General features: G+C 41.3%; 1 protein-coding gene across 1 annotated transcript; it reads right to left on the bottom strand.

The window, feature by feature from the left end:
• Window positions 1-29: 29 nt before the first annotated feature.
• Window positions 30-13,510, bottom strand: LOC124151051. The gene is made up of 2 exons (XM_046523344.2): window positions 12,846-13,510; window positions 30-1,433 (listed from the first exon to the last, which is right to left on the bottom strand). The coding sequence occupies exons 1-2, from the start codon at window positions 13,275-13,277 to the stop codon at window positions 915-917; spliced, it is 951 nt and encodes a 316-aa protein (XP_046379300.2). The 5' UTR covers window positions 13,278-13,510; the 3' UTR covers window positions 30-914.
• Window positions 13,511-16,861: the final 3,351 nt, after the last annotated feature.

The raw sequence follows: 16,861 nt of genomic DNA, 5'->3' as shown, positions 1-16,861 counted from the left end.
TGAAGGTTCTAAGAATGTTGAAAACGGTGTTCAGTATTTACATTTATTGGTTTTTCATTCAAACACGAACAAAGGACTACTTGAAAACGTTTCAAAATACATGATAGAGAACTTTGTACATAAGAAACAGTTACTGTGATCAAGGAATGTAGATTGTGCCAGTGGTTTGGAAGTGAGGAACGCTATTTCAAACACTTTTATTGGTAAGGAAGACTAAATTCAAACATGTTGCTAACTGCTATGTTTGACAGGCAATGCTTTTAAGGTATTCGGCATTCATGTGTTGGTCAAATTCCTTATGTGCTTACTGTTGAGTTATTTTCGAACACAGTATACAACTCTTACAAGCTTTCTGCAGAACCAAAGCTTTTCCTCCCAATACCCAACCTTTATCATACCACATATATCACTCACAGATCAACATACCCTTCAGATCCGATTGATCATACAATGTTTATATCCGACATGTCGCCATCAGTGGGTGTGGTTGTATTACCTGACGAATGTCAATCCGTGCGAAAACGAAACCGGATTGTTCGCACTGAGATTCACATCAGCGTGGAATAGAATGCTCTATTGTCATATTTCGTCAAGGGCTTACAGATTTCTAAATGTTGAGGGCCAAATTGCTGACACATTGGATGGATCCTTGTCGACATTCAACTTTGATTTCCACATTGAGATGTGTGTATTTATGGTGGCGCAAACATGATCCAGGTGATGCCGACTACACTTTTGAAATGTTTAATGTTCCATATGGTGGTAAAAGCACACGACACAAGGCATAATTCTGTGGAGACGATATAAACACACAAGACCATGGTCCGTGTGACCACAACCTTTCATTCAATTCTGACCAGACGAAACAACCGTGATGAAATCCAGGGTCGATGTATCCGATAAGAAGATTATCACTAAGTACCTTGACCACTTTGGGCAACCATTTGATTTGGCTTACTAGCCATAATTCTCGACAAAGCGTTCATGTTTCGTTTCACCTTGAAACGATAGACCCAAGGGGCGTCTTTTCTTGGCAAGATTTTCTTTGGTGGGGGCAAACACGTTAGATCATTGTAATCGGCAGCCCTATCTGACGCAACATTCGGGTACAAAATGGGGGTTTCCATGTAGTCGGGAAGACAGAAATGTTCCTGATTTGAGTTGTTTGGCATTGCGAACCTTTCTTGAAACTTTACCCCTGACTCGGGAAATCTGACCCCAGGCTCTGGAAATCTGACCCCAGGCTCTGGAGACTTAATGCTAACTTTGATGCCCTCTTCTGCCTCTCGCTCAAAAGCAGAAGACTTATCTCTCGTTCGTGTACTCGACTTTCTTGTCCTGCTTGATCGATTTGACCTTGACGATAGACGTCCCGACGTTGACTTCTGTCGAGTACTGGATGACCTTGCTGGTTCCAATTGAAGGTCAGGAAGCTGCAAATAAAGATTTGTATTTGATATTGATGTCAAGTTGTAACCTCGAAAAGAACATTTGAAACGACCAAACAACGAATATTGAAAACAAATATAGATTAATTGGAACTTGTATTCTCAAAAGATATAACTGAATAGTTGGCTTCAAAGTTCTTGTTTTAAAGTCTCGCTCATTGTCATATTTTATAACTCGATGTTTCATTTCCATCTAACTTAGAGTGGTCCTAGTATCAAATACCAGATTGGATATAGGATTAGCTAATGATCTATTATAATAAAAGCGACAAAACCCTTCCCATAATCGTAAGAAGTCCATTCCTGTTCTACCGGTGATGCCAATCACAAACACATGGAAAGGCAAATGGTGTTCAAGATTATTGCTCTTCTTTTCACGTGTGTGGCTGCTCTACTAATGCAGGTTTTATAGTGCTAGTGCACTGAAATACCACACCCAGACACAGTAGATCTATACTGACACCGAGCCGACCAGTCCTTGTTTTATAGTCCCTTAATGGGAGCGCAAGGCATGGTAACATGTACCACTTTTAACGTCTTTTCGAACCAACGAGCAATCCCTTTCCAGGCAGATCCTCTATCAACTAGACCACGGATCCAGCACGGGAACATATAGTACAAGTCACAATAGACAATTGTCCTCCATATTTCTAGCTTAACAGTTTTGAAACGAAAGCTTTTGAATGGCGTGTTAAAGAAACATTCAATGGCTAGCCTGAATAACTTGCCTGTTTTTACCACATAGTCGGTCTCAGGAGAGATAACTTAGACAATATAAATGTCAAACTCTGACACCAACAGAAATACCCAATTTTTAACACTTTATACAAATGGGATGTTATGTTGCATTGCATGATTACACACTCGTGCGCACACACACACACACACACACACACAAATGTGGCGTCGTCATATAGTTGGAATATTGCTGAGTGCGATGTAAAACAACAAACCAACACACAAGTGTTCTGCCAGAACGTATCGTAAAATATTGATCATAATATCGCCTGGACCCTTATTTGTTTTATCTACAAGTAGTAGTATATCTACCACCGTTCTTTGACAGTCTTATACCAGAGGACGGGACGGAGATTACAACTGACATATACCACAATTCAGTGATAATTTAGTCCACCTGTTTCACTCAATGTAGTGTAGAACTCAGAGGACAGTTTAATCTTTTGTATCTGAAAATAATTATGATCTCTGATACAATAAATCCATCCGTGGAGACAGAACAAGTCTCCATTCTCCGAATGTATACATTAAGGGGGCTGGTTGTGAATGACACGGTCTCTCGAAGACTTGACCTAGTGCTCATACTGTTAACCTTTGGTTTGTTTGAGCCAGGCTCGACAAAGTGTAGATATATCAAGTTGACAACGAGTTATTTTAAAACCGACCCACAGTTTAGTTTCACTTTCAGATCATATCCCAATGGTGACTGGCAACAAATACGCATGGCTGATGTATGCTGGGCAAAAGAAAGTATACACTTGGAAAATGGATTTGACCAAAACATTACAAACGTTATTATAATGTTACTCGGATGAAAACAGTCGCCGAAACACTGCATACGGAAGGCGCAAAACACCATCAAACATGAATGGATACTTGTCTTTTGTCCGGCAGTGTATTTATGTTCATTTGCCTACTAAAAGGATGTTCTCACTGGACTAGTTTTAGCAGTATAGTTTAAGATGATGGCAGGGTCTCATCAGCCAGATACATCAAGACATCAGTGCTACGCCAGAAAGTGATTGTAAAACGTACTGTGGTAAGATGAACTGATGTGTGACACTTTAATAAAACCATTTTCTCTTTCACGATTAATTGGCTTCAACCGGGGCCTTACAGGATTTGTTAACGCACGGTAGTCAAAGGTATACACGATACCTGGTCCACAAAGAGTGGGCTGGCCCGTCACTGATGGCATTATACAAGCAAATCAATTCCGAGTGAACGAAACTGCCCAAGGGACGCCAGTACAGAAGTACGCCTACAGCTGTATGCTGTAACACATTGACTATAGGGCAGCCGGAGCTAGCCGGCTGTAGTACAAGGGAAGTATGTTCACTGAGTGTGATATATACTGAACCAAATTTAAAACTTCACAATCCTAACATTTTAACATTTTGACCAGTTATCATTGTGGGCCCTTATTGTGTATTTAAACAGTAATGGCCACGTATTGCCTTCAGATAACACCCGTTTTTGTGCAGGTGAATCGATCAAAATCATGTGCACAGCACTATAGTGGCAAAAGTGGTTTTTCACGTGCAACTGGTCACGTGGCCATACTACCGCACGTGTTTTCAGCCATACTTGTTAGCAGTCATTAACAAAAAAAGAAAACCACAAGAAAACAAAAGTCTTTACGGCCATTTGTCATGCCACGCCTTTCAAATGTGCAACGTGAACGTCCGTAGCTGAAGTCGCAAGGACGATGGGTTGTAGTCGACGGACTGTTTGTGATTTACATACGCGTCTACAGCAAACGGGTACCACCGCTGATCGCCCTCGGCCAGGTCGACCATGTGTGACGTCACATGCAGATGATCGTCAGATTGTCTTACGTCACCTCCGTAACCGATTTTTGACGGCTACATCAACCAGGAACTGTTTAGGGGTAGACTGAGTGCGCAAACTGTTCGAAACCGTCTGAGAACTGCTCACCTTCAAGCACGACGGCCATACTGCGGGCCGATTCTGACTCAATTACACAGACGTCAACGTCAATTGTGGGCACAGCGACACTTACGATGGACTCAGAGGGGGGAAACAAGTCGTCTTCAGTGATGAATCCCGATTTAATCTTCGATTTGCTGATAGTAGGGCGAGGGTGTGGAGGCGCCGTCATGAACGTTACGCCCAGTGTTGTGTACAGGAAGTTGACAGATTTCGAGCCGGAAGTGTCATGGTGTGGGGTGCTTTCTGTGGCAATGCACGTCCCAGGCTTTTTGTCATCCGTGGCAACCTCAACGCTGCTGCTTACCGCGACCAGGTACTGGCACCAGATCTTCTGCCTTTTATGGCAGCACATGGACCCGGCTTGAACCTCCAGCACGACAATGCCAGACCCCACACAGCAATTTTGACAAGGAATTTCCTTCAGAATGCGGGAGTCAACGTCATGGACTGGCCGTCAAGGTCTCCCGACCTCAATCCCATCGAACACGTCTGGGATGCTCTTTGTAGAAGTCTGCGCACTCTCCAGAACCAACCAAGATCTTGGCACCATTTTGCAGAAACAATGGTGTCGTCTTCCCAATCATGTGTTCACAAGCATCACAAGGTCCATGCGGAGGCGTTATGTGGCAGTTGTCAACGCACATGGTGGCCATACACGCTACTGAACTTGTGTGCCATCAGATTCTCGTGCTTGGGACTTATGATTTAAACTGTTGATGTTATTACCGAATACCGTAGGTGCTTGGAACAAATTATGGTTACCACCGTTAATTAAAATCCTTCTTTGGACATTAATGATTAAAAATTACCTTCTCTAATACATTTGTCTGTTGTATATCATATATGGGATTACTTTTAAAAATGTGAAGTTTTTAATTTAATATCACAGGAGTTGTTTCAGTGTTACATTCTTTTCCGTGGGACAGACATACGGGTGTGAATACCCGTGTAGGTATTGGTGTTCTGTAAAGTACACAGGAGTACTGTTGAAATCCCCCAGATTATCAAATGGTCGGTCCCCAAACACCAAAGGTAAACATGAGCATACTTCATACCTCGGTGGTAGTGTGTCCACGTACCCCGATGGCGTGTGTCGTTGCTCAAAGTCAGTCGCTGGCCAGTCGCTGGTCAGTTGTTGGTCAGTCGCTGGCCAGTCGTTGGTCAGTCGTTGGTCAGTCGCTGGCCAGTCGTTTGTCAGTCGCTGGTCAGTCGTTGGTCAGTCGCTGGTCAGTCGTTGGTCAGTCGCGGTCAGTCGCTGGTGAGTTGTTGGTCAGTCGTTGGTCAGTCACTGATCAGTCGTTGGTCAGTCGCGGTCAGTCGTTTGTTAGTCACTGGTCAGTCGTTGGTCAGTCGCTGGTCAGTCGCTAATCAGTCGTTGGTCAGTCACTGGTCAGTCGTTGGTCAGTCGCGGTCAGTCGTTTGTTAGTCACTTGTCAGCCGTTGGTCAATCGCTGGTCAGTCGCGGTCAGTCGTTTGTTAGTCACTGGCCAGTCGTTGGTCAGTCGCGGTCATTCGTTTGTTAGTCACTGGTCAGTCGTTGGTCAGTCGTTGGTCAGTCGCTGGTCAGTCGCTGGATTGTCTGGTCCAGACTGCTGCTGAGCGCGGTGTTCAACAACAACTACAATCAACTTCGGATGTGACGAATTTCCAGGGGCCGTCGTGTAAGCAACGAATTTATTTTGACGTCTCACGTCGAGGAAAACATTTATTAGCAACCATCCCTGCAGGTCAAGACAACGGCTCCTAGCAGCCTAAAATGCGTTTCTCCCAGTGTTTACTATTTCTGTCGGAACCAGATATCTTCATGTTGTAAGTCCATCTTGATAGCGATATATTGGTACAAAGCGTGGACATTATTGAAATCAATACATATGCAGTCCCGGTAGAATTCGGCCCAAGGGTTAAATATCAGTATCCTACGGATATCTCGAATATGTATTCGAATTAACGGGGTTATCTACTCTTCCCAGCACTTCGAGTGAACGGGGTTCATTTCTCTTCCAAAGCACTTCGAGTTCCATACTTCCTCTACATATCTCCAGCTGGTGTTGTCACAGCTAGACAACTAAGTCTGTCGGAGGACGCCACGGACGGTTTGTTCACTTGTGCTGTTCTGTGAAGCCCCTTTCAGCTGATTACAGTAAACCCTTCCACCGTGCCGCCATTAATTGGCTTTACGAAATAAGGGTATTGATGTCAACCGTCATCTATACAATAAAACGTGACGAGTAAGGTAGTCGACCGCGAACATATCTGAAAAGTACGATAGCGAGATCAGGTTTCTTAATGTCGTTACTGTGTACGTACACAGTCCTGAACATATACCTTCTTACATTAGGAGACAGGTACCCTATTTCTGGCGCTGCCAATTTCTCCCCGTGCCTGTGCCGAGTTGTCATTTGACTAATGCTCGAGATCTTCACCCAACACTGTACAAATATCTTGGGTTTTTTCTATACTATCATGTAGGGCTCGATAATGGTTTTGGAAAATGTAACATTGAATCCAAGTGTTAATTATTGTTAAGTAACTTAGCAATTGGAAATCTAAACTACAATATTCGTTATTGTCTGTGTGATTATCATAATGAATCATTAGAAATATCAAAAATGAAAGCTGTCTTAGACCAACACCATTTATCTTTCCTTGCCTTTTTAAAAATTACAGCTCGCCATCATTCATCCTCTCTAACCTTTGCTAACATAAATCCGTATCTAACAATCATTATTTTCTTAATTCGCCAATCATTAAATGAATAATTATCTCAATCAACGTACAAAACAGAGATAATACAACCCGAAAAAATGATTTAAATAATTTTAAACAACAGCTATAGCAGGCTGTTTAGCCTGGCTTTGCTCCAAAGGAAGATGGTATCACGCGAGAAATAGTCCTTAAGTTCAGTGTCACTGGTTGTTGTGATTATCAACTGTATCGTTGCTTTGGTCTCGTTAGAATCCCTCAAATACCTCCACGCCGAGCCCTGACAATACTCTACAACCCGGATCAGCTATCTGACAGGGACACAAAACAGTTTTTTCTTATAATTAGTGATTCCTATTGACTAGCTCCAACCTTGTAAATAGAACCTAAGTTACACAATAAATCAGCGGTTTAGTTGCCAACAAATCATGCTGTGGGTCCATGATCAGCTCGCACTAAATCATAGATCAAGTATAAACAGAGCGGAGTTCAATAGCAGTGACGAACTTAAGGCAATGGCACCTGGAGGGATTGCAATGACATTGTAACCGGACAAAAACGGACAACAGTGCGTCTTGAAGGAAACAGTAAACTTTTCATGGAGTTACACGATACGTTGCTTGCATTCTAGTAACACAACTCGGCAATTTATATCCTGCCTATCACTACTGAAACTGCCTTCTGAACGGGATTGACCTTTCATAAATATCTGCCAGGCAAAAGTAAACATTTGAAAATTGGAATTGACCTTAAAATTAAAATCATTATCAATACGCCACAAGGTTGAAATAAATATAACATGTATAAATATGTTTGCTACTTAACTATATATTATATAAAATACATATAAAATATCTTACATCGTCAAAATATGTCAATTAATTAAAAACGTGAATTAAAACACGTATATTGTCAGAATTATACAACTTCGCCAAAAATCTTGCTTCAAACAGAAATAACACACAAAAGGCGTGCATGTACAAAACTAAATCTCTAACACACAATGGGAACAGTCCCACCTGTGACATAAACACATGCACATAAATAACGATGTTTTTTCACTGTGTGTTTGTCTGTGTTATCTTAAGCCAGTAGACTGTCACCGAATCAGGAGTAATCCCCGGGAACAGAAAAGTCAAGCACAACATAACCACCCACGTATGCCCTGTCTTCTACAGCACACGAAACACGAGGGTGGACACTTTGGTACAAAGTCCGGACACTGACAGTGTCTTAGACTCGGTGTATGCTGATAAAACACCCCCTCTGGGGCCACTTAACTTAACTTGAATTGCCAGCACTCGAGGTTGTGGAGAAAGTAAACGCTTGACCTCATCAAACAGTTAACACAATGAGGAATGTGGATGATCTTGGATGAACTAACGTCCAGAGAACAGCCAGTCTCGATTATGCAGAATTGAATTGATTATGCACCGAAATAGATTCCATTGGGCGTAAAAGACAAAATAACGGTGGATCTTATATGTATTGGAAAATAACAACTATAGTGATGAGACCAGGTGCTCGCAGAACAGACAGACAGGATGATTCCAGTACATTGCCAGACAAGAATTCAAGATATATAGATTTTTGTCCTTTTGATAGCCTTCAAAGTCATAATTCAGTTCATGATTGTATATTGTCTAAAAACAGATTGTAACGATACGATATTGTATATAAATTTTATTCTTTGCGTTATTGAATTCGTATACTCACACTTAAAATATTGGATTATTGGTGTGTCGCAAACTTACTATTTATTCATTACTATTGTACCAATGGTTGTCATGGTTTCCAGATGTGTTTATTGGATTCTGATCGGGCTGACCTAATACTTTGTTCCATATACAATAAGGCATTTTGTCGCTGGCCCATGTTATACTAATGAATGAGTGTTTGTGTAAAGATGGTCTGTACTCTACACTCTCTGGTACATGTTATCGGTTGGTTGTTTCGATAGGAAAATATCAACAGCTGGACACTCAGAAATAGGATAGAACTGTTATAACTGATTATTGTACTGAAAACATCAATCAATTATTGAGTTGTTAAATATAATATATAACTTAATATGAATGAAGAAACAGTGAATGAAACCATGCGCCTTATTTGGAGATGGTGCATCGGAACTGCACACCACACCTAAACAAAAGTACTGACAAACTTTTTCTATAAGATGTTTGAATAACATATGAACATGTAAATGTATTTTTAATACACCTCAAAGCAATCCTTTGATGATTTGTAATGCTATGTTTGGCGTACAGACACAAGACATATTTCATGTTATATATATTTCAAAATGGAAAATATATTTAATCTCAAATATCGGCACTCCGGTTGTCTTGAAATGGTTATTGAGATGTCGACAAGAATGAATGTCTCTAAGGCCTTGTAATCAAAACTAGTTCCGGGACACGGGTTGCCAACGTCTAAGACACCGCAATTCCGTCCCTTAGACGTGCCAGAATCCTGTGATCGTTGGTTCGAATCCTATATTCACCCTATTCATGTTTCTTCTTATGTCGCCAAAGTCGCCACAATTCGCTCTGCACAGTTACGTCCCTTGGCTACACCAGAATCCTATGGTCGTGGGTTCGAATGCCGGTTTGCCCCGATTATTTTCAAGGTTTATCAGCACTATTCAAATATGTGTGACTCTCGTTTTCCATGTCCACAAAATACCATAAATAATTTGCCCCTCCTCACATAAAACAACACCACTGAATAATACAGCCATTCAACACGACTGAGGACAGTGTCGAGGTTTTGACCCCACGTGCTATGTCGGTGAAATGGGCCTCATATTCCTCTATACAGCCACACACACAGTGATTGATATAATTTCTACAGCCTAGAAACCCCATTCTTTAATATCCGACGTGTAAATTGGCCCTTTCAACGTCTGTCTTTCCCGCTTCATCATCAGCAGTGAGCGCATAGAATCCGAGCACAATATACACCAATAGGGTGTCACTGATTCTTCTCACATGATTGATGTCAGCTAACAGCACAAAGACGTCCTCTACAGGTCAACACTGAGATGTTACAGTCATAATGGTGTTTTAAAACCTGAACATGCTTATTGGACAAATCCCGCCAGACATCAGCGTCATGGAATCTTAGACAGGTTTGACACGATTGATTTAGTACGAACCAGCTAAATTTTGGCGCTGTTTTCTCGTTTCCTTTTGAGTGAGTATGGTTTTACGCCGCTTTCAGCAATATTCCAGCAATATCACGTCGGGGGACAACAGTTGTTGGGAATTGAAACAGTTTTTGTACTTCAAGGCTGTTGTACCAAGCTTGAATTTACCGGGTTTGGGTTTGTGCCAGACTTTTCACCAAGTTTCAATTTCTCGGTTTTGGTTTCTGCTGTTTAGGATTTTGGCCACTTTTTTGGAAACCACATTTTGTTTGGAAGTTGATAGCTGCGGCTGCGACTTTGACTTTTGTGGGGATTTGAGGCACCAAATTTTTGTGAGTATGAACGGAGAATGCTTTGTTTGTAGCCAATACATATTATTCTGCAGTTTACACGTTGTAAAAAGGTAAATTTTGTATATTTTATCGGCGAAAGATTTCGCTGCTTAAAATCCGGAAAATCCAACAATAATATCTATATTATGGAAACAATGCTGCCTGCATTATGCTGTAACAATATGGTATTTTCATGCTATTTTCACATTCGTGTGTTATTTCTTTTGAAGATTAATTTACTTGGTTTGAATTTTATACTCATTAGGCATTGTTTATTTTATTACAGCTTGTACCAGTCAATGTACCAGTCTCAGTCTTTCAGTCAAAGCCAACTTTGTAAACCAGTGAACGTTATGACAGTCGGTCTGTCAGTCAAGTTTGAACAGTCAAGACAGTCGGTCAACCACAATATGTTGTCAATGTCAGCCAAACTGTTTGAATGATGATTTGTAGTAATGTGAAAATTGTGACATTTTTCCTTCTGTCTGCGGTCAGTTGGAATTGTGACATGGTTCGAAAAACCATGCTTAACAGCTGCGGTTGTTGAAAAAATGACTGCGTACAGCCTTAAATTTTATTCCATACAACAACAGTAATGGGCTTCACACATTGTACCCATGTCGGGAATCGAACCCCTGTCTGGTGCTCCTCATTAAGGGGCTAAAACAAGGATTGGTCGGCTCGGAGTCGGTATACGCGAACACCTGGTGTCATCACTATTTGATAGTGATTCATAAACACATGCCCATTGCACCTCACCTCTCTTTGTGTAACTCACTCACTCACTCACTTGTGTATCGTGGGGATGTAAGGAATATGACCTGTCTGTGTCATGAAACAAAAATGCATTACGACCTTTGTGTATAGCAGAAGTATATGCAATATGACCTTTTTAGCTAGTGGAAGTATATGTCATATGACATATGTATAAAGGAAGTATATGGAATATGACCTTTGTGTGAAGGTAGTTTATGTTATATGATCTTTAAGTATTGATTAAATATATGCAATATGACCTTTGTTCATAGAGAAAATATATACATTATAACCTTTATGTATAGTGCAAGTATTTGCAATATGACCTTTGTGTAAAAAGGAAGTACATGCAGTATGACCTTTGTGCATTGTGGAAGTATATGCAAAATGACCTTTAGGTGTGTGAAGGAATTATATGCAATATGACCTTTGTGTATAGAGAACATATATGCAGTATGACCTTTGTGTATAGTGCAAGTATTTGCAATATGACCCTTGTGTATAAAGGAAGTATATTCAGTATAACCTTTGTGTATGGTGGAAGTATATGCAATATGACATTGAAGTATAGTGGAAGTATATATACATACACCTTTGTGTGTAGTTGAAGTACATGCATATGTAATCTCACGTTTGTAAATGGTCGAAGTTTTGCTATACGAAAAGTGTACACTGGAAAACTATATCCAACTGTTGATAAACATTGACTGCATGAATTAGTCTCTGAACTGACTGTACTTGTTCTGTACGCCAAACGTACAGACATATGACAGTATCCATATAACAATCATATTCAAACACGAACTTACAAAACATTGATTTTAGACTAAATTAAGTCTTGAAGGATTTCCATACTAGGTCAGTTTCCATTGCACTCGATGACTTGGTGTGTCCCTTTTAACGTGTATATTACACGTGTGAGCTGTTAAACGTCTTTATCCTGTTTTAAGATACCAAGCAAACATGTACACTTCTGTATAGGGCTTAAAGCGTGCGGTGCGTAATCCCTTGAACTAAACCTTTATTTACTATCCATTTGAAAAAATACGTACTGTTATTTACTTAAACGTGTTGTTTGAAGCTAGTTACTGGCAATCTTATACCGGTATACAAGTTATTGACATTATTGTAGAACTGCCACGTCTTACACCAACACAATAGTCCACTATAATAGACGTACAACGAAACGGATTTTTTGCTAAGATAGGCAGAACTTCTACGAATATTACATTTTATCTCGGAAATTGACTAAATGTATATAGAAAAATTTATATCCGCAACACAATTGCAATCAGTTTTTTCTTCAGTTTTCATTCCTTTTAATGAGTCATTTTGGGTTTTGTGTCTGTCATTTAAAGACACAATATGATTAGGCTTCGCAACATCTTATAGTTCTTACTTCTTGAATCAACTGAGAGCAAGCGAAGGACTTGCACTGAAGTTGTTAGTGAGTGAGTATGTCTTGTTTTACGCCGCCTTTAGCAATATTAAATAATATCATGGCGGGGACTTCACACATTGAACCCGCTTCTTTGTCGTGACGAGCGAACACTTTAACCACTAGGCTACCCCACCGTCCAGTGTAGTCATTAGCATGCACTAACTATCATGTTCTAACACTTGACTTTGTGTGACAATGAAAGGGCAGGCGGACCTTTTGTACAACAGATAACAATCGAAACAGTACAGCAATTATGCACATGAACCCCAGACTTACATCGTCCGGGGGGACACCGATATGAATGACGAGTGACTATCTATTCTCACCTCAACAGTCCTCGCACGCGGTTGCCCCGGGGGAAGCACTCGCAGTTTGACGGACGGGAGAAAACCAGGCACACCCCTCTTCTTAACACTCAAGTTGAAACTATTGCCATCGAACTCCACAACTTTAGGACGAGTCGTGGGTCTGGATTTAAACCGCTGGGCATATTCCTCTGGAGCGTTGGTAGAAACTGGCGCGGTCTTGGATCTAGATTTCCCCTGGGAGGGGTATGTCTCCAGAATGTCCGTGAACGTGTAGCTGAGGGGTCGAGGAGGAACGCTGCGGTAGATCAAAGATTGAGCACTTGTTCTCGACACCATCTTGGTTCCGAACCCTTTGGAGCCAAGTCTGTTTCTAACAGGTGGAAGAACAATCGTCGCCTTGCCCACATTAGCTGCCACCCTCACAGCGGGCTCCGCGCTCTGTTGTGTCATAACGCCGCGGTCTCGTACACAATCCGATTAACCAGTCTATCCTATTGTGATTAAGGGTGTTACAAAATATGTATTCATATTTATGCCGTCACAAAAACTGTGTGACCCTGATATCCACCAGAAAGGCTTAGCGCAACGTGAGTCTGTTACTCACGTCGCTTGTACATTGCATGCCCAACGCTATCCTCACACCGCCGATCAATAATCTATAGTCGATCATCCACGGGACACTACACTACATCTATCAACATATGACTGTCTCAAAGCATTATTCGGGCAATATGCCGGTCCTTGGCGACAGAGCGTATACATGACCTATACCTACTCCATGCGGAGACCAAATTACAAGGGCTTTTGTGCAAACGCATGAAAAGATTTTTAGAATCAGTTGTTCGTGTACATAGTGGCTTAGTGCTCTTCGCTTGGCCCCACAATATTTGACGTAGTGATTAGAACTTCCTACAACATAGAGGGTCATCCCTAGTTATTGAAGTAGTTGACAAAATGTGTGAACGCCCTTCTGGGAGGAGTTTGGGGACATGAGTGTTGGACTTTGGTTCAAAGAGAACAGGACTGCCGTCAATGTATTTTTTTTAGATATTGGCGATGTCGTGATCTGTGATCGTAAAGACTTTGTGTACTATCTATTGAACTGGCTGCAGTTCAAAGAGACTTCTGTTATATCTGTAGTGGGAAGTACTGGGTTGTTTCACAATGGACATGAACATTCAAGTTGTTACTGAGAGAGAGAGAGAGAGAGAGAGATAGAGAGAGAGAGAGAGAGAGAGAGAGTCTGATGCAGTTCCTTATTTTGAGTTGTCCCATTGTTTTCTTGTATTGTTTAAGGTGAATACAATCGGAATCGCACAATATACTCTGCTTTTAGTAGATATGTCTTATGATTATGGAAATGTAATACAAAAACGAGCTTCCACAAAACCTCAGAAACATCACTCACATTCAGCCTCCACCATATCTAGAGCCACAACTGTTCCTTTGAAGTTGGGTGTACTGTCAGAGTCCCTCTTTTGTATATCACGCAGGTTGTTCGGTCACTGTATCCGATCTAGGATAAGATTATCAGCAAAGAAGAATGCAGTTATGTCCCCTGATATGCCACCTTCAAACGTTATAATTAGGTAGTAAGACAACTCGTTAATAAACAATGAAAAAAAGAATTGCTCTCAGAGAACATCCTTGTCTGACACATGTACTTTCGAAATGTCGGGTATGTTTTTTCTGCACTCCGCTGTTGCTTTGATATCGCAATATGTGTTCTTATTCACGTTGAAGAACTTTCCATTCTGTACTAACATTCCTAGTCAACAGATCCAAGGCTTTATGAAAGCAAAGATCAATGTCTATACAAGTACAAAACAATTTACCAAATCGACTCTCTTGTTTAGAATGTTTGTTTGTTGTTTAACGGCGCACTCAATAATTGGAAGAAGGTGAGGTTGAAAAATTTGATTCATGTAACGATTTGCTGTCACATTTCCCTGAACCATAACCAAGTCAGATCTCCTGGTGTAAGATATGGCCCCCCACACCACGACACTAACGCCGCCGAAATTGTCGAATCACGTACACAATGTAGGGCAAAACGCTCATTTCGACGACGATAAACACGTTGTCTTCAATCTCGCCGGTGAAGCAGAAATCGTGAATCATTGCTAAACCACACTCGTCTCCAGTTTCTCAAATTTCAAGGCTGTAAGGTATGGCACCAACACAAACGTCGCTGTCGATGGATCTGTTGCAAAACTGGGACGATAACTGGTCTGCTGGGTCGGATTCCAGCCTCGCGAAGATGGTTCCTGACAGTCTGGTCCGATATCCTCCTCAAAACAGGGATGCGTCCTGCAGTCACCGTAGCTCTGGCATTGCGATGACGTAGGTGGAGCAGTCGAATGTAGCGATCCTGTGCAGGGGTAATAACTCTTGGTCCGCCGGACCGGTTCTCGGACGGTCTGCAGTGGAATTGAACTGAGTGTATCGGTCACAAAGGCGGCAAATGGTGCTGTGGTGGACGTTGAAGTGGCGTACAACAAAAGACTGCGATTCCCCTCTTTGGATACGTCCTATGGCTATGTTCCGATCGGCAGCGCTGAGACTCGGCATTTTCGAACTTGAAAAATGTTGACATTTTAATGACAAATTATTGACTTATGCTTGCCTTTTATAGCCACTACCACGAGTTATGAATGCCATAACTTGCACGTGCAATTTGCTTTACTGTTTTGCTCTATGACATTTTTGAACAAGTGTGAAAACAATGCCGTTTAAGACATTGCAAATCGACAATGGCTGCGTTTTGACGCACCGTTTGTCGAATATCAGGACACCAACATTTTTCAATATCATATATCCAATTTATATACCGGATTTTTTGTGTAATTTATATACCGGATTTTTTGTGTAGTCAGGTTCAATGAACTACACACTACCTGTGCGTTTCCTTTTTTGAAGAGTGTATTTTATAAAATATTATCATAAACAAAACCCTCCGTTACTAAGTTATTTGATGCATGACACTGTTGAACCAAATCTTAAAGACAATTTGAAAAAATCTGGAAATATTAATCTACCATTTTCACGCGAGTGTTTGGTAAAATACTCTCACAAGTACACACAATTCGGTAATTACGGCGTTCACATTGACAGAAACCTAAATTTATGTGGCAGTGCGAATCTCACAATAGATGAAAATGTTAGTATATTTAAAGTAGTGCATTCGTCCGTAGCCAGAACGAAAATATGTGTATAAATACCATGTTTTCTTCCCCCTCCCCCTACTCTTTCCGTGTGTTTGTTGTTTAGCGCCGCAATATCTAGCTATGTGATCTGTACACAATCCAGTGGTTGCTGTCAGTCGCCTCTTACGACAAGCAAAGGTTGCTGAAAGCCTATTTTAACCAAGGTCTTCATGCGAGGGGACAAGCAATGGTTTGCTGAAAGCCTATTTTAACCCGAGTCTTCATGCGAGGGGACAAGCAATGGTTTGCTGAAGGCCTATTTTAATCCGAGTCTTCATGCGAGGGGACAAGCAATGGTTGCTGAAGGCCTATTCTAAGCCGAGGCTTCATGCGAGGGGACAAGCATGGGTTGCTGAAGGCCTATTCTTACCCGGATCTTTGAGAGGGTCCTCTTTCCTTTCCCGAATGTTCTTCCAATCAGAAAATTGTTGCACAGGGTTCCTGTGACACCAATATTTTAGTGTATTTCTCAAACAAGTAAAGTTTGGTTTTCAATATTGTAATACATGTATGGAATCAAGTCACAAAAACGCAACTGCTACAGAAAAGCATGCATTCCATGCAAAGGTGACTTTTATGCAAGCCCCATGCATTTCACTACCCAAGAATGGGTATAAGAACATGTGCGTTAACGGGATTCAATATGCATTGTTTAGCATCGGTTCGGGGGCGACAGCGTTATTGTATGGGATGGGATTACAGCAAGACAGAGGACCCGTTTGATAGTGGTAGAGGGAAATCTCAATGGACACCGCTACCGCGACGAGATCATCAGCCCTGTTGTTCTACCGTTTTTGCGTCGTCATGGCCCAGGCATTACCTTTCAAC

This window comes from Haliotis rufescens, unplaced genomic scaffold (genome assembly GCF_023055435.1).
Source record: "Haliotis rufescens isolate VD_foot unplaced genomic scaffold, xgHalRufe1.0.p SCAF_20, whole genome shotgun sequence".
Taxonomy (NCBI): Eukaryota; Metazoa; Mollusca; class Gastropoda; order Lepetellida; family Haliotidae; genus Haliotis; species Haliotis rufescens.
The sequence above is the reverse complement of the archived record's forward strand: the minus strand, read 5'-3'. Positions and strand labels throughout refer to the sequence as shown.

What these genes read in the sequence shown, in the direction of transcription:
- LOC124151051 (XM_046523344.2), bottom strand. Translation starts at nt 13,277, where the DNA reads ATGACACAACAGAGCGCGGAGCCCGCTGTGAGGGTGGCAGCTAATGTG. An exon ending in CGCGTGCGAGGACTGTTGAG is followed by an intron (nt 1,434 to 12,845) that starts GTGAGAATAGAT and finishes CTTTATTTGCAG; the next exon opens with CTTCCTGACCTTCAATTGGA.